Raw genomic sequence first — 23,347 nt, forward strand, 5'->3', positions numbered from 1 at the left:
TAACTTAAAGCAACAATTTTACCATGCTCACAGATTCTGTGGGTCAGGAATGCAGAAACGGCATGGTGGGGATAGTTTTCTCTGTTCCATGAAGGACTCAAAGAGTTGTTGAGTGGTCTCCCCTCAGGTGCATGTGCTGGAGAAATCTGTCCTTTTGGAGACAGTGGCACTTATCATTCAGATAAGTTTCCTAACACGAGCAAGAAATGCATTCCACCAACAAGTGAGTTCATGCACACACCCAACAAGTGAAGATCTAGATGGAGACAGCTGATTTCACTGCCTCGACGGCAGAGGTGGGAAGAAGTTCCACAAAGGTCCATTTCTTGTAAAGCTTAGTTTATGACATAACTACATCAGTCAGAACTGTTGCAAATCAGTCTCTGTTGAAAATGACAGCAAATAACATCAAACTGACTTAAGCCAAAAAAGGAGTATATGAGCTATTTATTGATGTATAACAAACCACTCCAAGATTTAGTGGCTTGAAATAACAATTTATGATTCTGTGGGCTGACTGGGATCTTCCTCTGCTGGTTTCACTCATGCAGCTGTATTCAGCTAGAATGCCCATTAGGCTGGAAGGTCCAAGCTGGCCTTCCTGACATGGTGGGCAATTGGTACCAGCAGTTGGCTGGAGCACTCCTGTTCTCCTGCACATGGCCGCTCATGTAAGAAAGACTGACTTTCTTACATGGTGGCCTCAGGGCAAAAGTCCAAGAGGGTGAAGGCAGAAGCTGCAAGGCCCCTTGAGGCCCAGTCTCCAGAACTCACACAGGGTTGTTCTCAACACATTCTATGAGTCAAAGCAAGACACAGGCCAGCCCAGATTCAAGAGGTGGGGACATAGGCTCCACCTCTTAATGGAAGGAGCCACAAAAAACTGTGGCCATGCTTTATCCACCACAGAAAGTTATTGGCACATATAAATAGGAGAAACAGGGGAGCTTTAAGCCTAGCTGTATCCAGATGCTCACAACATATTATCAGAAATCTGTCTCTTTTCTCTCTCAGCTTTGTTTTGCTCTGTGCTGCCTTTATTCTCTGGCAAGCTGTTCATTCATCAGGACCAAGTGACCACCAACCACTCTAGGCCTACATCCTCACAGTGTCCCAGCCCAACCAAGAGTTTCTCTTCCCCAACAGTTGCAACAAAAAGTCCCAGAATTGAATTCATGGGCCCAGCTTAGGTCTCGTGACCATCCCTGACCCAAGAGAGGGCACACACTCATTGACCAAGCCCAGGTCACACCCGCACCCAGCAACTGGGAGGTGGGATCACTGTACTTCGATGATGGGGACTGAGAGTAAGGGAGGGGTTTCTGCCAGAAGAAGGTAGAGATTCTATTACCAGGAAAGAGCGAGTAGATATTAAGCAGACCAAAACCACAGATGTTTACTGCAATAGGCTTCTCAATAGGTCACAGGGCAGAGTCCCCACAGAATGCAGTGAATGGCTCTCTCCCAATGCATCATGCAACTATGCCAGCTGAAAAGTCCTGGTTTCCCAGTGGGGTAGTATGTGAACCATTGAATGACTTGTTGCACATCTGAAAAACAAAGACGTCAGACAAAGCCTTTGGCGCCATGCACTTGCGCAATTCTTCCATCTGGCAAAAGACGTCCTTTCTTGGGCATTTGTCACATTGCTCCCAAAGATGCCCCTCCCTAGTAGGAAGCAGAATGCTTTGTCTTTTAACTCGGTGGTTTTTCTGGATCAGATGCAAACACAATTTCCCCTTTGCCTCCCATGGTCCCATCAAGGGCCAACTCATAAATGAATAAATGAATGAGAGAATGAATCAAAATACCCCTCCCTAACTAGAGCTGTGCTCAGATCCAAATCCCTCGGGTACAGGGAGCAAAGATGGCCATAGAGAAATCCAACCAGTCTGTCTCTTTGGAACCTCTTGGACTCTGCTGTACTAATCTACATTGGAGCTTTCATCTTTTCATCTTCATGGACTTCTCCTGAGTATGGGACAAGGAACTGGAAAAAGTAATCTTCGTTTTAAATTTTATCACGTGGTAAAGCAGTTGCATGTGGCCCTTAAGACTTGTCTTCCACAGAATTGGACACTAACCTTTTAGAACTGCTGCCCAGATAAGATTCTCAATTTCATGCCAGTACAGGAATGGCTCCAACCCCAAAACAGGATGTTCCTCTACCCTCAAACATGAACATAACACTTGGAAGTGTAGCGGCCAGAGACTTCAAGAAGCTTCCTTCCTTCCAGGGAGCTTGTCTTGATATATGTAAGTAACTACTGGCAAGAGCAAATGGAATTTACATTTGTTTATGTTCTTTTAAGTCACAGGTTGCATAGGCCATGGATTCCAGTCCATTTATTCCTTTCTAAAATTTTAGCCTAAAGAAGCCTCAAACTAGAGTATGCATGAGAATCAACTGTGGTACTTTTTAGAAATGCAGATTCCTGGACCCTGCAGCTTCTCAGGTGAGCTATAGACTATACTTTAGGAAATATACTCTTTAAGAAATGCACATCTACAGGATGTCACAAGATTCTTATCTGCGGGGTCTCAGCTCCTCAGAGCTGGCAAGATTAAACACTCCATGAGTTGGACCAAGCTATTGGGGTTATATGGTCATGAGCCCAACCAGCCTTGGTTAGGACAGGTTTGGGCAAGCAGTCTACACTGTGATGCACAACCGACTTGCTTTAGCTCTGGGGAATACCTGGTTATCAGGTTTTTCACAGTTAATACAAGGAGAGAGCCTTTGGGTGTTGGGGACAGGCAAGAATATGTCCCAGGGTCTCACAACAAATATCAGAGAAAAATCCCTTCATGCTTCCAGCAGGAAGAGAAGCAGCCTTTTTGAAATAGCCAGAGCATTCTGTTCATGCTGTTAACGAAGCCTGCCCTCCAGAGAAACTATTTTACCAGGGCCTAACTCATTGGGGTTTTATCAGAGCCTAACCAACCGGGGGGAAGAGAAATACCCAATTCCAGCCCCTTCTAGCCATCCTGCCCACCTAAAGAGAGGAACACACTGAGAAGCGCTTGTGAAGTTCACAGTCCAGAGGCCCAGGCTCACTAAAAGACTGAGGCCTAATCATAGGACTGTAGAACACTTCCCTGGCCCCTACACCTCACCACCATACCACTAAAGGTCTATTGATTTACAGTCACTTCTACCCAGTACATCATGTCTGACTTTCAATTAAAAATTCCAAGGCTTACTAAAACGGAAAAAACATAATTTGAAGAGACAGAGCAACCACTGGAACCAGACCCAGATATGGCAGAGATGTTGGAATTATCAGATCAGGAACTTTTTACACACTATGATTAGTATGCTAAGGGCTCTAATGGAAGAAGCAGACAATATGCAAGAATAGATGGGTAGGGCTTCCCTGGTGGCGTAGTGGTTGAGAGTCCGCCTGCCGATGCAGGGGACGCGGGTTCGTGCCCCAGTCCAGGAACACCCCACATGCTGCAGAGAGGCTGGGCCCATGAGCCATGGCTGCTGAGCCTGCGCGTCCGGAGCCTGTGCTCCGCAGTGGGAGAGGCCACAACAGTGAGAGGCCCGCGTACCGCAAAAAAAAAAAAAAAAAAGAATAGATGGGTAATGTGAGGAGAGAAATGGAACTTCTAAGAAAGAATCCCAAAGAAATGCTAGAGATAAACACTGTAACAGAAATTAAGAACACGTTTGATGGGATTATTAGTGGACTGGACACAACTGAGGAAAGAATCTCTGAGCTTGAAGATATAGCAATAGAAACTTCAAACAGAAAACTGAAAAGCAAAGAAAAAAAGACTTAAAAAAAAAAAGAACATAATATCCAAGAATTATTGGGCAACTACAAAAGGCATAACATGCATGTAATGGGAATATCAGAAGGAGAAAAAAGACAGAACAGAAGAAATATTTGAAGAAACAAAAATTGAGAATTTTCCCCAAATAAACATCAGACACCACAGGTCTAGGAAGCTCAGAGAACACCAAGCAAGATAAATTCCAAAAAACTACACCTAAGCATTTCATATTCAAAGTGCAGAAAATCAAAGATAAAGAAAAGAATCTTTTAAAAAGCCAGAAGAAATAAACACCTCACCTATAAAAAAGCGAAGATAACAATTACACTGGGGTTCTCCTCAGAAACCATCCAAGTGAGAAGACAGTGAAATGAAATATTTAAAGTGTTGAGAGAAAAAAAAAATCAACCTAGAATTCTGTATCCTACAAAATTATCCTTCAAAACTGAAGAAGTAGACTTTCTCAGACAAAAACTGAGGGAATTTGTTGCCTCATAAGAAATGATAAAAGAAGGTCTTCAGAGAGAAAGAAGATTACTTAAGTCAGAAACTGGGATCTACATAAAGAAAGGAGTAGCATTAAAGAGGTAATAAAAATTTTTATTTTTCTTATTCTTATTTGATCTAACAGATAACAATTTGTTCAAAATAATAATAGCAACAATGTATTCAATGATGATAGCTTATGTATAAGTGAAATGAATGACAGCAATGATACAAGGGACAGGAGGGAGGAATTAGGAATACTTTGTTATTATATAAGGTACTTGCACCACCCATGAAGCAGTATGGTGTTATTTGAAAGTGGACTTGAATTACTTGTAAACATATATTGCAAATTCTAGTGCACCTACAAAAAAAGTTTAAAAAAAATATATATATATATATACAGACACAGAGAGAGAGTTGATATTCTAAGAAAGGAGAGAAAATGAAATCATGTAAAATGCTCAATTAAAAACACAAGAGCAGAAAAAAAAGTGGAAGACAAAAATAGGAACAAGGAACATGAACAACAAATAGACAACAATAGCAAATATGGGAGATATTAATTCAAAGATATCAATAATCACTTTAAATGTCAATGGTCTAATTACAGCAATTAAAAGTATTTAGATGGGGCTTCCCTGGAGGTGCAGTGGTTGAGAGTCCGCCTGCCGATGCAGGGGACACGGGTTTGTGCCCCGGTTCGGGAAGATCCCACATGCCGCGGAGCGGCTGGGCCCGTGGGCCATGGCCGCTGAGCCTGCGTGTCCGGAGCCTGTGTTCCGCAACGGGAGAGGCCACAACAGTGAGAGGCCCGTGTAACGCGAAATAAAAAGTATTTAGATGGAAAAAGTGGGTGTGGTTGGCACAAGCCGACCTATCTGGAAATAGCCCTCCAGGAAGTCATGCTAACAGCGAGGATTTTTATTTCTGAAATGCTCTAAAAAGCAGCCTGCAGATCAGATGCAGGCCCACCCACAGGCTCTGATGGGACTGGCTTTCCAACTCCAGGTAAGGGAAAGCTAGGCATCTAGTGAGCACAGGAGGAGGCCTAGAAAAACCAGGCGCTGCTCCTCTAGCTCCATGGAATTTGCCTGGGCACCGGATCTGGGCACGTACTGGGCAGTCACTGGGCAGCCTGACCCTTTTGACTCTGAGCTCAGAAATAATGAGGAGGGCACATCAGCAGGCACCTCTTGCCAGCAACCTACCATGCCAGGAAAGAAAGAAAATGAAAGAAGACTTCAGGAAGGAGACAGTGTACAGTTGTCTGCAGAAGACATGGCCACACGGCAAATGGAGGAAGATCTCGCCAAAGAGCATCTTTCCTCCACACGTTTCCATGAGGGGGTCCTCCTGACCTCATGGAAAAGGCATAAGAGGAGGGAGATATTTGATTTGTTGAACACAAAAAACTAGCTTTGTTTTAAACAAAGGGAAACAGAACCACAAATTAGACATCTTCCACATACTGATGAGCTTTTTAGCTTTAATTCCAAGGGGGAAAACTATAGGGAAAAAACGTTTGGTTCTCATATGAGTCATCTTTCTTGTTACCTCTGTTCTTTTTATGAATAGTTAACATTTACTGAGCCTCCTGCCATTACTTCATTTAAGCTCCACAATGACCCAGTAAGTACATAATATCTTCAAATTACAGATAAGGAAGCTGAAGCTTAGAGGTTAGTTAATTTGCCCAAGGTCACAACAGGTAGAAAGCAGCAGAGCCAGCAGAAAGTAGCTTAATCTTACGTCTCTTTGGCCCCCAAACCACTACTCTGCACTGGCTCTGGATGGGCAAGAAAGCCTCGAATGGTAACAGCTCAGACTTCTCCCGTCACCCAACAGTGAGACGGGAGGTGCATTTCATTCTCCAGGTAAATGCAGCTTTAATGAAAGAAAAGATACAAACTGCGAATCAGCAACAGATGTGGGCCCAGTCTTTTTCTAAGCCTCTCCCTTGACGGGAGAAGAAAGTACAGTAACACAGCACTAGGAGAGGGCACGTGATCCTCAAAGCAAAGGAAAAGATGAGAAGGATGGAAATGCTGCATCTTGTCCTCTATGCAGCTCCGGACTTCAGGCTGCCTGGGCCAGTGCAGATGTGAATCTGCCCCAAGAGGCAGGGAAAAGCCATCCACAGAAGGAGAGTCCTGGACATTTTCAGATGCTCTTCAGCAAACATAAAGGGTTTCCATTTCAACCCTCAAATTGAGTATTGATTTTAAAAGGTCTCCCAGGAAAATATTGTGCCAACCAAAATACACATTCCCTGTGCTCTAGACCACTTGCCATTTAATTTGGGCACATCTGCACTGATTGCATTGCTATTGACAGCATGGAGAGTCTTACACCAAGATCTACCTTCACGTCAAACTGTATCTATCACGGGTTACTTGCTCTATTTGCTCAGCTGCACATTTCTTAACTGAAACCTTCAGAATTTGCAGAAACCGGAATCCATGTCTTTTAGGGGCTGAGAAACCAGAACCCTATGAAATGGAAGGTATAATAACATGGATGGTGAAGGTTCTGCATGTCCTGAGTTTTTTGGCCACATGTTCCAACCACTGTACATTGGTGAGTTGGCCAAAGGCAACTCAGAAATATAATCCTCTCCTAAAATTTAGGCTATTTCCTCCCCTTGGCCAGACTTTTGCCACTTTCCCAAGTTCTCCAGGACATCTTTGAATGGAAAAGTCAGGGACAGAGGAATGGAGAGTGGAGATCTGGGTTCTGGCTCCGGCTCTGCCACCAGTCAGCTGCGTGGACTCAGGACAGTCCCTACTTCATGTAAAATGAAGGACCCCTGAGATTCCTTCCAATTATGGGACTATGTAGTCATGTTCTCTTCATGTTGGGGGCCCTCTGGAATCATCTTCATTTGGCCGATTCTACTCTGAAAGTATCCAAACTTTTCCTACGTTCCCATTTTCTTATCAGCTCCTAACCTTGGGATGTCTGCACTGGTGGTCACCTTGGAGGTCACTTATTCTTCCTGTAATGATGAGGGAGCTGGTCACACAGTAACAGGAGATCTCCCTCTCTGGGCTCTGACCATGAATGTCGGCACACTTCTCACCACACGTCCCACCCACCACTCTGCCAGGCTACGAATGTGACAAATCCCCAGATGGATACTCTGCTTGTTGCCCCAGCATCCTTTCCACCCTTCCACCTTATACAGCCATGTGGTCAGGAGGAGGTAGGAAAAATAACCTGACTGCCAGCTCCAGAAATGGGTATCTTCTTTCCTACCCTACATAGAGATCAGTCTAAGGAATCTAGGCCTACGTCACTCACAGCACGGCACGCTCCTGGCCAAAGGGGTTGGTTAAAAGTGGGCATTTGATGCCCATCGACAGACGAATGGATAAAGATGATGTGGTACATATATACAGTGGAATATTACTTAGCCATAACAAGGAACGAAATTGGGTCATTTGTAGAGATGTGAATGGATCTAGAGACTGTCATACAGAGTGAAGTAAGTCAGAAAGAGAAAAATAAATATCATATAATAACACATATATGTGGAATCTAGAAAAATAATACAGATGAACCAGTTTGGAAGGCAGGAATAGATACAGAGATGTAAAGAACAAATGTATGGATACCAACAGGGGAAAGCAGGGGGTGTGATGGTGGTGGTGGTGGAATGAATTGGGAGATGAGGACTGACATATATACACTAATATGTATAAAATAGATAAGTAATAAGAACGTGCTGTATTAAAAAAAAAAAAAGTAAACCCGGTGGAGAAGGACTTATATATTTTTTGATGCAACCACTCTTATTAGAACTTAAAAAAATCAGCTGAGCATTATAGCACCATTATCCTCTGCAGATAGTCATTTGAAATAAAAAATTAATTTATTACTTAATATTATGATGCAAAAATAGTGATAGAACTAGAAGCATTCATAATGAATCATGAACACTTAAAAAATAAAACATAACAATTCTAAACAAACCAAAAAATGGGCATTTGATTCAACTTAGATCAATAAGCTAAGAGCCAAAGTTTTCTGAGAGTATCTAGGAAAGGGTGACTGGAAGCCAATTCTCTCTTCCCTCCCCTAGAAAGTGTGATGTTTGGATATGAAGCGTGGAACCACTGCAGCAATTCTGCCACCAGGAAAAGCTTCAGATTAAACAGACACCACAAAAAGGCGGAGGGAAGAGACATAAATGCACTGAGTGTTTGATAACACCGTTAAGTCACCAAATCAAACCAATCTTGAAACCTACTTTGTATCTGTACCTTCTATTACTTGTGCCAATGAATCCCCTTCATTGGATAAGCCAGTTCAAAACATGGTATCTGTTTCTTACAAGATAAATTCCCAACTAATGTGTACGTACCAAAGATCACACACAAAGCTGATCTACAGTTACACTTCAAAGGCCTCCCGATTAGCACCAGAGAGTAAAACCAGTTCCCTCAGGCTCTTACTACTTCCCCCAAAAACCAAGGAGACTCCCTTCCTAGGCCACCAACCAAGAATTCAGGCGGAGTTTCTCTCACAGTGCTGGGGTCACATGCAGCCTCCCCACTGGGAGGCCACTGCTGAGAAGGGAACATTGGCCCCCAGGCCCCCTTCCTCTGTACCCCTCCATGCCAACACAGAGATGGAAAGACGGCAATGCCACACAAAAGGTAGAAGTGCTTTTCAGTATCACCTATTACTTGTTTAAAAATCAGTGACAGGGCTTCCCTGGTGGCGCAGTGGTTGAGAGTCCACCTGCCGATGCAGGGGACAGGGGTTCGTGCCCCGGTCCAGGAGGATCCCACATGCCACAGAGTGGCTGGGCCCGTGAGCCATGGCCGCTGAGCCTGTGCGTCCGGAGCCTGTGCTCCGCAACGGGAGAGGCCACAACAGTGAGAGGCCCGCATACCGCGCAAAAAAAAAAAAAAAAAAATTCAGTGACAACACGTAACAAATTAATGGGTCCCAAAATGAGCATCACTGGGTGCTAATATCACAGATGTTATGTGCCTCCTGATGGAATCCACACCAACTGCCATGAAACATATTTGCCCGAAAAAATATCAAATCTACATCTGATCAAGCCTCTGGATCTCACTATCATTTTCCAGGAAATATAAAGGATACAGGAACATGTTACACAACTCTATGGAAATGTAATCAGCAAAAGGTAGTGTGGAAAACCCTAGAACACCTGTTTATTCAACAAATAAATTACAAAGTTAAAAGGAGGTAGAGAGGAAACTCGTGGATTAAAAGAGGATTAAGATACAGAGAAGCCAACATGTGGACCTTAATTAGATCTTGATTTGAGACATAATCAGGGAGATTTGAACGTTGATTGAATTCTACGTTGTAATCTCTATATTAAGGGATGGTTGTTAATATTCTTTGGTTGTGATGTGGTTTTGTGGTTAGGTGTTTTTTGATGTCTTTTTCTTTTAGAGATATGTATGGAAATATTTATGGATGATAAGATATAATGTCTGAACTTGCTTCAAAATAATATGATAGAGGACTAGAGGATGGGTGGAAGAATCGAGCTGTTGTTGGAACTGTGTGAGGGTTCCATAAGAATTCACTAATGCTAGTCTCTGCTTTTTTGTATATAGTTGGAAGTTTTCATAACAAAGTTTTTTTTAATGAATGGAAAGGACCCAAAGATGAAGGAGAGTCTAAGCTCTTTGCCAAAGTCCTAGTGTCATTTCCAAGAAAGCCTGTTTACTCAAAGTAACACTTTCTATATAAATTTCCCCAAGTAATTACCTTGACAGAATACTTTTGGTTGACACATCTTCTTTCCAAATGTTACTGAGAATTTCTGAAACACAGGACAAGCACTCCTTCCACAGGGTTACATTAAGAAGTTTAATTCACAGAAAATACTATATAAATTCATATCAAACATTAAATCAATGTTTGACCTGTGTATTGTATTTGCTGCTTGTGCAATCTGAGCCTTCATAAACTTATTCACCTTAATTTCCATAATCTTAGCAGGGAGAGACCTTTCTCATCCTGACAACAAAGACAGAAACCATAATGACAGATTAGTTACACGAAGATGTAAAATTTAGAAGACTGAAACCAGTGTCTTTTCATAATGAAAGGCATTTGCCAGACATGACAGCAAAACAGATTAATATCTTAGTATTAAAAAAAAAAAAAAAAAAAAAAAAGAAGGGCTTCCCTGGTGGCGCAGTGGTTGAGAGTCCGCCTGCCAATGCAGGGGACACTGGTTTGTGCCCTGGTCCTGGAAAATCCCACATGCCGCCGAGCGGCTGGGCCCGTGAGCCATGGCCGCTGAGCCTGCGCGTCCGGAGCCTGTGCTCCGCAACGGGAGAGGCCACAACAGTGAGAGGCCCGCGTACCGCAAAAACAAACAAACAAACAAACAAAAACTTTGTTGTGATCTATCCAAATGCATTTTTATCTTTTATGGAAAATTTTATGATGTATTATGTAACAGATACAAAAAGGAATTTAAATATCTGTGTACTCACCTTCCATTTTAAAAACATAAAACATTACCAACCAATGTTTCTCTCCCTCCTGCCCTCGCACCCTAGGTAACCACTATAACCTGAGCTTCAGAGTTATCATTGCCCTCAATTTTCATACATTTTTTTTTCTTTTTTTTTTTTTCTTTTACAAATTTAATCAGTTATACATATACATATGTTCCCATATCCCCTCCCTTTTGCATCTCCCTCCCACCCTCCCTATCCCACCCCTCCAGGCGGTCACAAAGAACGGAGCTGATCTCCCTGTGCTATGCGGCTGCTTCCCACTAGCTATCTACCTTACGTTTGGTAGTGAATATATGTCCATGCCGCTCTTTCACTTTGTCACTGCTTACCCTTCCCCCTCCCCATATCCTCAAGTCCATGCTCTAGTAGGTCTGTGTCTTTATTCCTGTCTTACCCCTATGTTCTTCATGACATTTTTTTTTCTTAAATTCCATATATATGTGTCAGCATACAGTATTTGTCTTTCTCTTTCTGACTTACTTCACTCTATATGACAGACTCTAGGTCCATCCACCTCATTACAAATAGCTCAATTTCATTTCTTTTTATGGCTGAGTAATATTCCATTGTATATATGTGCCACATCTTCTTTACCCATTCATCCGATGATGGACACTTAGGTTGTTTCCATCTCCGGGCTATTGTAAATAGGGCTGCTATGAACATTTTGGTACATGTCTCTTTTTGAATTATGGTTTTCTCAGGGTATATGCCCAGTAGTGGGATTGCTGGGTCATATGGTAGTTCTATTTGTAGTTTTTTAAGGAAACTCCATACAGTTCTCCAGAGTGGCTGTATCAATTTACATTCCCACCAAGAGTGCAAGAGGGTTCCCTTTTCTCCACACCCTCTCCAGCATTTGTTGTTTGTAGATTTTCTGATGATGCCCATTCTAACTGGTATGAGGTGATACCTCATTGTAGTTTTTTTTTTTTTTTTTTTTTTTTGCGGTATGCGGGCCTCTCACTGTTGTGGCCTCCCCCGTTGCGGAGCACAGGCTCCGGACGCGCAGGCTCCGGACGCGCAGGCTCAGCGGCCATGGCTCACGGGCCCAGCCGCTCCGCGGCATATGGGATCCTCCCAGACCGGGGCACGAACCCGTATCCCCTGCATCGGCAGGCGGACTCTCAACCACTTGCGCCACCAGGGAGGCCCTCTCATTGTAGTTTTGATTTGCATTTCTCTAATAATTAGTGATGTTGAGCAGCTTTTCATGTGCTTCTTGGCCATCTGTATGTCTTCTTTGGAGAAATGTCTATTTAGGTCTTCTGCCCATTTTTCTATTGGGTTGTTTTTTTTTTAATATTGAGCTGCATGTGCTGTTTATATATTTTGGAGATTAATCCTTTGTCCATTGATTCGTTTGCAAATATTTTCTCCCATTCTGAGGGTTGTCTTTTTGTCTTGTTTATGGTTTCCTTTGCTGTGCAAAAGCTTTGAAGTTTCATTAGGTCCCATTTGTTTATTTTTGTGTTTATTACCATTACTCTAGGAGGTGGATCAAAAAAGATCTTGATGAGATGTCAAAGAGTGTTCTTCCTATGTTTTCCTCTAAGAGTTTTATAGTGTTTGGTCTTACATTTAGGTCTTTCATCCATTTTGAGTTTATTTTTGTGTATGGTGTTAGGGAGTATTCTAATTTCATTCTTTTACATGTAGCTGTCCAGTTTTCCCAGCACCACTTATTGAAGAGACTGTCTTTTCTCCATTGTATATCCTTGCCTCCTTTGTCATAGATTCGTTGACCATGGGTTTATCTCTGGGCTTTCTATCTTGTTCCATTGATCTACGTTTCTGTTTTTGTGCCAGTACCATATTGTCTTGATTACTGTAGCTTTGTAGTATAGCCTGAAGTCAGGGAGTCTGATTCTTCCAGCTCCGTTTTTTTCCCTCAAGACTGCTTTGGCTATTTGGGGTCTTTTGTGTCTCCATACAAATTTTAAGAATTTTTGTTCTAGTTCCGTAAAAAATCATAAGCCAACTTTTATTTTTTTTTGCACAAAGGGGATTATGTATTTTGGGTTGCATTTTACTTCTTTTTACTGTGTAATATTTCTTTACAAGGAAAGAAATCATCTACATTTACTAAAAATTCTGTTATTCAATAAATATTTACTAAGCACCTGTTCTTGAACAGGATGGAGTCTATAAAGAAAATTAAGCAACACCACCATTGCAAGACTCCCATGCTAAAATGAAAGAAACTCATAGATGAAGGTCATAATAATGGCCCCCACTTATCAAGCACCCTCTATGAGCCAGGCACTGTATCAGACCCTTAATGAATGTGGTAGGCAAAATAATGGCCCCCCAAAAGATGCCCATGTCCTAATCCTAATAGTGCTACAATATATGACAAGGAGGAATTAAGCTTGCTAATCGGCTGACCTTAAAATAAGGAGAACAGTCTGGGCTCTCCTGGTGGCCCAAGTGTCAGAAATCACAAGGTCCTTAAGTGGAGAAGAGGGAAGCAGAAGAATCAGAACCAGAGAGATGGCAGCATGAAAAAGACCTGACCAGCTATTGCTGGCTTTGAAGGTGAACAGGGGCTACAAGGCAAGGCATGCAGGCAGTTTCTAGAAGCTGGAAAAGGCACGAAAATGGATTCTCCCCTGGAGCCTCCAGAAGGGAACTCAGCTCTGCTGATTATTTAACCCAGTGAGACCTGTCTCAGACTTCAGACCTCCAAAAATTTGTGTTGCTTAAGCCACTAGGTTTGTACTATGTGTTACAACAGGAATAGGTATAGGAGTAGGAATTGGAATAGGAAGCTAAGACTTCCCACTTCATCCTCCCTCCACCCTGGAACATAGATGCTATGCCTTCCATTGGACAAACTAGGGAACCGAGGACCCAACAGTTTAAGTTATTAGCCCAGGCTCACAGTGGCAGAGCCAGACTCAAACTTGGGTCTGTCTACCTCCGAAGCCTGTGCTGAGGCTGCCCCACTACCCTCCCTCTATGGTCAGCTAGAATACAGGGCAGATGGGGACACGCACTGCCCTAGGGGTAAGCAAAGCACAGTGGGTGAGAGAACCCTTCCTGGGGCGAGGCTGGGAGGACGGTGTGGAGGCTTTTGAATGATGAGCGGGATTCGGACAGACAGAGATGAGGAGGGAAGGAGAGGTCAGGAAATGCAATGTGGTTCAGTGCAACCAAAGTCTGGGGCACATGAGGGTGGGGATATATAGTGAGGGGTAAGGTTGGGCACCTCGGTGAGAGACCAACACTGTCCAGTATGACAGCCACTAGCTACACGTGGCTATTAACATTTACCGTTAATTGAAATCAAATTAAGTTTAAAAGTCAGTTCCTCAGTTTTACTTACCACATTTAAAATCCAATAGCAAAAACCCCCACAAAAACAAACAAACCCACAAAAAACTCTTCAATAGCCACGTGTGTCTAACATTGGACAGTGCAGATGTGGAACATTTCCATCCTAGCAAAAAGGTCTATCGGACAGCACCACTGACAAAGGGGAGTCGTTGGAGTCATTGTTTTTGAGCCAGTCAGGGGCACTGTGCACCTGAAAGCAGGCTCAATTTCCTTTTATAACACTGCCCACCTCACCCTCTTACGTGTTACTGCTTTTGTGTCCTCTCCCCTGGGGCTTTGCAGAATTTTTCAAGAAGAGATGCATGATAAACATGCCCCCCAAATATTTTTAACTTCCAGCGCTGTCTTAGAGATGCTATCTAGTCCTAAAAATGAACCATTCTGGGAAGTGGGTCCAGTTTTTCTCCACTGCCAATACTTTAAAACAAACAAACAAACAAAACAACATTTGGCCCTTATCTAGCGGAATCAGATCAATGCTGCAGTGAGAAATGGTTTTTACGGAGAAGGGACACAGTCGCTCACATTTGCAGAGTATTTGTCAGGTTTCAAAGCACCTGACACATTATCTCCCAGAACCTGGCTCCATCCTGGTCCTCCGTGATGGTGGCAGGGGCTCTTCTGAGACTCCAGCTCTCCTGAGTGGCCTTTCCTGCTTTGTAGAGGCTGCCCTGCTTTGGCTCCAGAAAAAGGAGGCCGAAATCAATCAAGGCAATGGCGGGGAAGTACACAGAGCTCCACACCTAATGTGCTTAGATGTCTGCCAAAGGTAAGATTAATCTGTGATCTAGCAATTGAGTTTAGAATGACGTCAGGTGCAGAAGGAAATCCAATTGATTGCTATACTGACCTATATCGCTTTGGCGTCTCTGTGAGGCTGTTGGGCGTGTCGGTGGAGATCCAGTTCTCCTATACCCTCAGTGACTCAGGGCTCCTGCACGGCACATATGTACAATGCTAACCCTGTTTGGCACGCCTCACAAGCAGCTCCGATCGATTTCCCATCCGCAGCTTAACCCTTGTCCTCTCCCAAACTGCTCCGCGGTGACAAGCTCAGGAGGAAGGGGCCCTCCACGTGGACATACCCACCACCCCCCCAGCAATGCCAGGAACTTGGCTGCTTAAACAATAGATCTCTATGTGGTCGGGAGAGAAAGGGTGCCCTGTACCTGCTAAGCGGGGCCATGCTCCCCTCCCCAGCCTCTGCCAAGGCAGGCGAGGGAGGAGGTTGGAATGAAGGCAGGGATCAGCCCGAAACACGCCTCCCCCACCCCCCCTGGCAAATAAGGCTTCTGGCCCAAGCGTCAGCTGGTGAACTTTTCTACTCTGCAGGGCTGGGGACTCAGATGTACAGGGTTGATCCCCCTAAGCAAGGGAGAGAGAAGACTGCCTACCGCGGGCTCAGCTTTACAAATGAGCTCATGGGCCAGCTGATGTAGCTATTTACGCCGGAGCCTGGGCCGGCTCTGGGTATAACCCAGCGGTCCCCAACCTTTTTGGGACCAGGGACCGGTTTCGTGGAAGACAATTTTTCCACGGACGGATCGGGGGCGGGGATGGGTCAGGCGGTAAGGCGAGCGATGGGGCGCAATGGGGAATGGCAGATAAGCGTCACTCGCTCACTCGCCGCTCACCTCCTGCTGTGAGGCCAGGTTCCTAACAGGCCACGGACCGCTACCAGTCCTCCTCCGCCCGGGGGAGTTGGGGCCCCTTTTCTAACCAGCCAAGAATTCAAAGAAAAACCAATCATCACTGCCCAACGTCGTATTTTCTAAGATGCACATCTGGAAAGGGGGAGAAGGGAGGAGAGGAGGCAAGAAAGGAGTCTCTCCAAAGGGAATTTGTGTTTGCCTGACCTCAGGTGCAAAGGATGGAATGAAACATAAGCTTTGGTTCATGACACACTCAACATTGGTCTAAGCAGGAGCCACTCTTATTTTTTATTAAATAAGCTATTGATCTTTACCAATGGACAAATACTTTCAAACTCACCCCCCGCAAAAAAAAAAAAAAAGGTAAAGTATTGATACTAACTTACACTAACCATATGATTTTCCTGGCCAATCCATCCCTCTGCTTCACCCTAACCTCCCCCGATCCTGTGTACCTTGTTTTTCTTTTCATATAGTTTTCTTGCAGCTACATGTATTCCTAAAAGTGTTTTATTTAATTTTAGATATTTATAAATTTATAAAAGATGTCACGCTGCATCTTTCAGTGCATTTCTTTTACTTAATATCATATTACCCAGATGCGTCCATATTTTTGCATGTCACTGTTGTTCATTTGTTTTCACTGACTATAATTCTCCATTGTGTGAATACATCACAATTTATTCATCTACCTTCCAACTGATGGGTATTTGGGCTCTTTCCAGGCTTGTGATAGTGTGAACACAGCTGCATATGTCTCCTTCTGGACATGAGTTTCTCTTGGGCTTATACACCTAGGAGTGGAATCCCTGGGCTGTAAGAAATGTGAATGTTCGGGGAATTTCCTGGTGGTCCAGTGGTTAAGACTCTGTGCTTTCTCTGCCAAGAGCTCAAGTTCGATCCCTGGTCGGGGAACTAAGATCCCACAAGCCAAGAGGGGCGGCCAAAAAAAAAAAAAAAAATGTGAATGTTCAACTTTAGGAGATAATGAGATAATATCAAAGTGTTTTCCATTTGATTGAATTTCCTAGAGTTTCTAAGATGATTGTTTCCTCTTCCTGTCTTCCTCAGTTCTATTTCTTTAAATTTCACGTGTCAGCTCTATCAAAATATTTAAATCAAATTCTTGGTCTAACATCTTGAGTAGTCCCTCAGCTAAAACCCCCATGTGGAAAAAAAAGGTTTCTGTCCTGAACACAGATAATAAGAAAGGCATCTCTGCAGACACAAGGACCCACCCTGGTCCAGACACTGAGACAGGTTAGTCAAATAGAAGGGAACTGTCTATAAGCTGCTTCACATTTGGCAAATGCAAGATTTTTTTAAAAGGGTTTAGGTGGAGCCAAAGCCTGTCCCCCCATCCAAGTCTGCTTGCTCAGTCTCTCCTCCCCCCACTTCCTATAACCACCCCACATGCTTACTTATAAACAAGGAACAAAAGCCTAAAATGGGGGAAAAATAGTTTGTTAAGTAACCAATTTCACATTTAAATGAGAGCAGGGAGTCCAGCATGGACATCACAGTACAGTCGAATTCATTTCAATAAATATTTACAGAACACTTTGCAGTGTGACCAGCACACTGACAAATAACATCTCTATTCTGCCCTCAAGAGGTTGTGAGCCTGTTCACTTAACAAGACAGAATTATGCGTGGAGTGCCGAAGGGGCAAGTTAGAGCTGAGAAGATGAAGATCCTGGTCTGATCTCAAGATGCTCACTGTAGAAGCAAAAGCTGGAAGACAAGTGAAAGAGATACCGAAGTTGTACAAAGGTGAGAGTGATCGATTCTAACCAAAAGGCTGTTTTGCAGGAAAGTTCCCAGAGAGTGATGCTAGAACTAGGTTTTAAAGGATGTACCAAGTATGTGAGAGGAGAGAGGACAGTTAAAGAATATAGCTAAAACAATTAAGAAATAAAATTTCTTAGACTTCTTGACCTTTTCTCCTATTTCTCAAACTTCTTAAATCTATTTCCTGCGTCCAGTCCTGCACCAAGAAGGTGGAACCTGTGAATCACTGTTAAACATGCATTATCTGCATTTATTTGCTCATTTCACAAGTGCCAGGCCCTGTGCTGAGCTCTGGGGATACACCGATGGACAAGATGGGCATGATTCCTGCCCTCAACCAGCTCCCAGTCTGCCGGGCAGACAGAGGTTTAGACAAAGACAGGCATTAGTCAGACTCCATCAGCCTGGCAGAGCCCCTCCCCCATTCAATCCTCCCCAGAAAGAGTTTCAGTAAAGTGTGCAGGATTAAAGAAATGGCTGTCTCCTCCATAATTAAAAGGCTCCTGACCAGCACCCCAGGTAGCCACGCGGCTGCTCAGAGCTGAGAGGCCAAGAAATCAGGTGCTTCCTACATAATAGCCTCCAATCTGATACTTGATAGCTGCTGGTTTCCAGAGTCAAACAAATGTCAGGCATTTTATGAAGGCAGGAAACAAATAAAGGGGCAAGGATTGGGGTCTAGGCCTCGGGGGAGCTCAATTAGTGAGCCAGATAAAGTTAAACCGAAAGGGCATGCTCTCGGTTTCCTAGAAAGCCAGCTGGAAAAGATGCCAATCTTTAAGCTTCTGTCACTCAAAAGATTAGCAGAAGAGACCCAGGGATGCCCAAGGGAATACTGCAACAGCCAGATGTTTCTGCTTCTCCTATGACACTGCCATTCACGACCAGGGCCACATTTCTGAGGCCACCAAGAAGACAGAGAAGAGAACCGCAGTCTTCTGGAATAGGTTGAAACTCAAAGACATCACCCTTTAGTGATACAGACACCCAAAAATATCAGTAATGCTTTCTTACAGACTCGCCTGATGCCCATTTAACAGGAACGGCATGACTCGTTGGATGAACACTCCCTGCAGCTTCTTGGTGGTATGGAAAGCACACGACCTGCACATCCATATTAACTGGGATTGGGCTCCCACTGCTGTGGATGCACCATGAGTGTTTCAAGCAAGGCTTTTAGCCTCCCTAAGTCTCACTTGCAAAATGACTCTAAAAAGACCCATCTTCTTGTTCTTATAAACATAAGTGATCATGGAAAGTGCCCAGCTCAAGAATTCATAAGTGGTGGCTTTCAATGGGGCCTATAAATGCATCAAGGTAATCACACGCTCAAGACAGTAGCTTCCTCTTGGTACTTTCTAAGTGTGTGTGTGTGTGCGTGTGTGTGTGTGTGTGTGTGTGTGTGTGTGTGTGTGTGTGAAAGAGAGAGGAAAGGAGAGAGAGAGAAAAAAAAATGCAGCTGGGACACACAAGCCTATTTACAGTTCCTGTTTGTGTTCCACCATTTCTGTCAAATTAATAAACTAAAGAAGCTGGAGGGAAAACTAACCAATGTCTCTATTTTCCCCTGAAGTCCCTAGCTTTCCCCTAAGAGCTGCTTCCCCCAGATTCAGGAGGCATGGAAGGAGAGCCATATGGCTTGAGACGCTAGACCCGCCTGGCAGCAAATGAGCCCACCACCATTTGTCTCCGGGCCTCTCATGTGGGCGGGCATCCAGATTTCAGTTGGGGCGCTCTGGTCTGCGTCTCTTGTCTTGACTGTTCCTAATTATTGAAGGGAACGCCGTGGCTCTCCTGACCTCAGAGTTTAAGAGCTGTGAGTCCTAATATCAAACCAAGCAGCTTCATTTAAAAGGCATGCTCATCTGCATCCATAAAAGTCACTCCTGGAGCCCTGACTTGCCCCAGCTTTGGGAATGCCTGCTGTCGAGGATTTATGACACGCCCTGGATCTAATCGGCCGCACTTTAACTGCTGCTGTTGCACATCTGGTCATAAAAGCAAGGGCCGGCCCAACACGGGGACAAACACTTTTCTTTCCTAAGTGGCTGCAAATCTGATCTCACAGTGATAGCTGGGCTCGGATGTAATCAGCCAGCATCTGGGCAGTCATTACGGCCCATCAAGCTTTGCAAGGCTTTTCTCTCTCTCTCTCTCTCTCTCTCTCTCTCTCTCTCTCTCTCTCTCTCTCTCACACACACACACACACACACACACACACACGACAGCTATAAAGATGACTCTCGTGGTAGCAAGAGCTATGAATAAAGAACCTGCAATCGGAACAGGTGGCAACAGGCTAGGCCGAACAATATCCAGGAAAGCATGAGTTGGTTAAGGAGCCCACCTGTTCACAAAGATCCCAGCTACTTACACATGGACTCTCCCACTGCCTGGCGGAGAGAAGCAGCTATCTCGATAGACAACTGCCCTGACATAAGTTAATCCTCGGCCAGAGACTGTCTGGGTAAATTTGATCAAATGAACACCTAAGTGGTTTAAGAGGATACTTTTTAAGGCAGTGGAATCCTTCATTAGACCAATCGGGCGCATGGGAGCAATAATCTATCTAGCCCAGCAATGCACACAATGCTGTCGGTTCCGGGAGGTTTTAGAATGCCCTGAACAGCCTGTCCTGTGCACAGAATTGGCACGTTTCACATCGTTCAGGAACTCCAATCAGACCAAGGTTCAACAAGTAGTTCAACCTCCCGCGCCCGAACGCAGGGGAAGAGACCCTTGAACAGTGCCAGCTCCTTCCTCTCCACCAGCTCTCCCCAGCCTCCACCTCTACCCCTCCTCCGCCGCTGTGCCTAGCGGGAGGGAGCATTAAAATTATCTGCTGTGGGTTTTATGAGCAGCGATCGCTTTTTAAAACAGCAACAACACAAGGTCCTTGTGTGGCTCTCGGGTAACCTAAAACCCTGGAGGCAGAGCTGCCCCCCACCGCCGCCTGCCAAGAGCACCAGCGCTCCGGGACCGCGAGCAGCATGAGGCACCTCGGAGGCGGAAGGCACCTCTAAGGGTCTTGGAGCAAAAGGCCCTGGGAGAAGAGACTGGGAGAGAGAACGCACCAGTGACAGGGGAGGAGGGGAGGAGGGAGCGGGCGGAATCGGTGCTGCAAGAAAGAATGGGGGGCGGGGGGAACAATGGGAGAAATTTTTATTTCAGCAACTTCGCCGAGAAGCCCGAGGGGGACTGGGTAGTAGGTGAGGAGGGGGACGAGGTCTGACGCCTCCCTTCCCCCTCTCCGCCACCTCCCCCCCACACACCACCAGAAAGAGGGTCAGCGACCTGGGTCTCCTTCCGCAGGTGGGCGCGCGGCTGGGGGCGCACTTACCCTGGGGCCCGTGGTGCGGTGGCCGCGAGCCGGGGACAGCTGCACCAGCACGAGCAGCAAGTGGGGCGCGAGCAGGCGGGCGCAGCGCGCGGGCAGCATGGTGCCAGGCGGGCCGGGCAGCCGGCTGCGGGCAGGGTTGGCGGGCTCCACGGGGCGCACGGCCGCGCCGGCCTTCCTGCCTTCCTTCCCCCGGGGGACCCTGGCGACGGCGGGCCGCGGCGGTGCGGCGCGGGCTCGCGGAGGCTGCGGTCGGAGCGCGCGCTCATGAACCGCCCCGGAGGGGAGCTGAGCGCGAGCGTGTGCTCTGCGTGCGGTGCTCTCCACTCGGCCGAGCCGCGGCGGCAGCAGGTTGGACGCCAGAGCTGGGCCATGGGAATTCCCGTTATAAACCCCCGGGAGGGGTGGGGCGGAGCCCGACGGCCCTGACTGACGGGCCGAGAGGCCCGTGGCAGCCGCCCCTCTGGCAGGTGAAAGCCAATGGGAGAGAGGAAAGAGGGGCGGCTCGCGGTCGTCCCCACTGAGGAACGACTCGGTGGCTTGGCCGAAGGGGGCTCCAGGAGAGAGCGGGATAAAGAGGAACTTTCTCTTGGCCCTTGGGTCTGGTGAAGCCTCCGAGAGCTCCAGCAGCCTGAACCTACCAGAATGCCCGCCCTGCTAATGATAACACCTTAAGCATGAACAGTTTTCCGCACGAGTACGTGACTTGTCACAACAGCCGGATGAAATAGGCAAACACTCCTCGCCTCGTTTTTTCAGATGAGGGTACTAGGGCGCAGAGGGGTTCAGAAATCTGCCTCCTGGCTGCATCAACACCAAGAACAACTGGGAAGTCGCCAGGTCATCTGCACAGAGCGCTGGCTGTGACCGGGGTTGGGAGTGGGGATTAGGCGCATTCGCTGCTTGCAAACAAGCTTCCAGCGGGTGACACACTAAATCCTACAGCGGCTGCCCTGGGAGCAGTGTCGAGAAGAGAGAGAAAGCACGTGCTGGGCATCTCCTTGCTGGGGAGGGCCCCTGTGGGTATGGGATGATGCCGACCCATGGCCCTGTGGTGGATCTGGGATTAGAACCCAAGCGTCCTGGCTCCCTGCCTGGAACTGGAGGGCCAACAGTCAGCCTCTCTGTGGCCTAAGGAGCCCTGGGAGGAGAGGTTAGAGGGGAGCTGGTTTCCTGGTGGGGGGATTGAGAGGAAAAAGCATTGGTAGGAGGGCTAGTCTGTGGGTGCAAAGACCCCAGAGATGGGTCAGAGGAGGGAGGGAGACCTCTCCTGAGTGCCCGTAGGATGTTGGAAGGCTCTGCCCAGGGCGGTCCCCAGGGGTTCATCTTGGGAATGGTCACAGACACATCACACCAGCTTCTCAACGGAAACAGGTGGTCCACTGCATTCAACCCAAGAGAACCATGGTTTACCTTCTTATGTGGAATACAGCCCTTAGTGTTTATTTTCATTGGTATGGACCACTCACTTCAAGGGGAGGGATACTTTTCTCCAGCCAGGCTGGAAGCAGTGCCAGAATTTAACTCCTCTCCCTGTGGACTTGAGAGGTCCAGACAAAGGTTAACTCCTTTCCCTTACTGCTTCTCTCCTGGATTGTATAAACAAGCTTCTCACCCAACTCCTGCACTCAGTTTTGCCCACTCCCCTTGTCTGCCATCCAGCCTCCACCAGGCAGCCAGTCATTCTAAAGAGCAAACCTGAATCACCACACTCTGCTTAAAAGGCTTCAACTTTCCCCAGCGCCCTCAGATCAGAAAGCCCTGACTGGATGCTGAAACAATAACAGAGTACTGGTTGTTCTCCAAACAAAAATGAAGAACTGCTCTAAGAGAATCTCCTGTCTTCCTCTGCTGGGAAATAGTGCAACAGTCTGACATGCTCTCTGGAGCCAGTCAGGATGGGTTCAAATCCTGGGTCTGCCACCTAGTGGTGTAACCTTGCATCAGTCACTTTACTTAATCTGGGGTCCAGTTTTCCTGTCTGTAAAATGGGGATAAAAATAGTGTCCACCTTATGAGTTGTTCTCAGGATTGAAGGAGATGGCGTATATAAAGCCCTTAGAATGACTAAGTTATAAATATCACCATCTGGCGTATGAAGAGGGCAGGACAAATGCCTCATCTCATTTTATCCTCAGAACGATCCTGTGAAGTAGACAGAGAGATCCAACTTTACAGGTAAGTAAACAGATACTCCATGCGATTGGGACTTGCCTGGCCTCATTTGGCTGGTAAATGACAGGGAAGATTCAAGCCCAGGTTTTCAGAGTCTAATTCTGCCTCCATCATCTGATAATTGCAACATCCAATTGCAAATGCTGTAGGGTTCAACAGTTCCTGTGTGCTTACTGGGAATTTTTTCAGTGGCCTGCAAGGGAGCTGAGATTCTTAGCGTCACTGAGCTTCAGGGAAAAGCAAGGGTCAGCCCTTCCAGCAAG

General features: G+C 45.8%; 1 protein-coding gene across 3 annotated transcripts in view; it reads right to left on the reverse strand.

Annotated features, from left to right (window-relative positions):
- SMOC1 (SPARC related modular calcium binding 1) overlaps positions 1-21,255 on the reverse strand; it is a 154,313-nt gene extending 133,058 nt beyond the window's left edge. For all 3 annotated transcript variants that reach the window (XM_060095926.1, XM_060095925.1, XM_060095924.1), the window contains exon 1: positions 20,913-21,255. In XM_060095926.1, coding sequence (XP_059951909.1) covers positions 20,913-21,011 — 99 coding nt within the window. In that variant the 5' untranslated portion in view covers positions 21,012-21,255. The remainder of the gene's footprint in view (positions 1-20,912) is intronic.
- Between the last annotated feature and the right edge of the window lie 2,092 nt (positions 21,256-23,347).

This window comes from Mesoplodon densirostris, chromosome 4 (genome assembly GCF_025265405.1).
Source record: "Mesoplodon densirostris isolate mMesDen1 chromosome 4, mMesDen1 primary haplotype, whole genome shotgun sequence".
In the NCBI taxonomy this organism is placed as follows: Eukaryota; Metazoa; Chordata; class Mammalia; order Artiodactyla; family Ziphiidae; genus Mesoplodon; species Mesoplodon densirostris.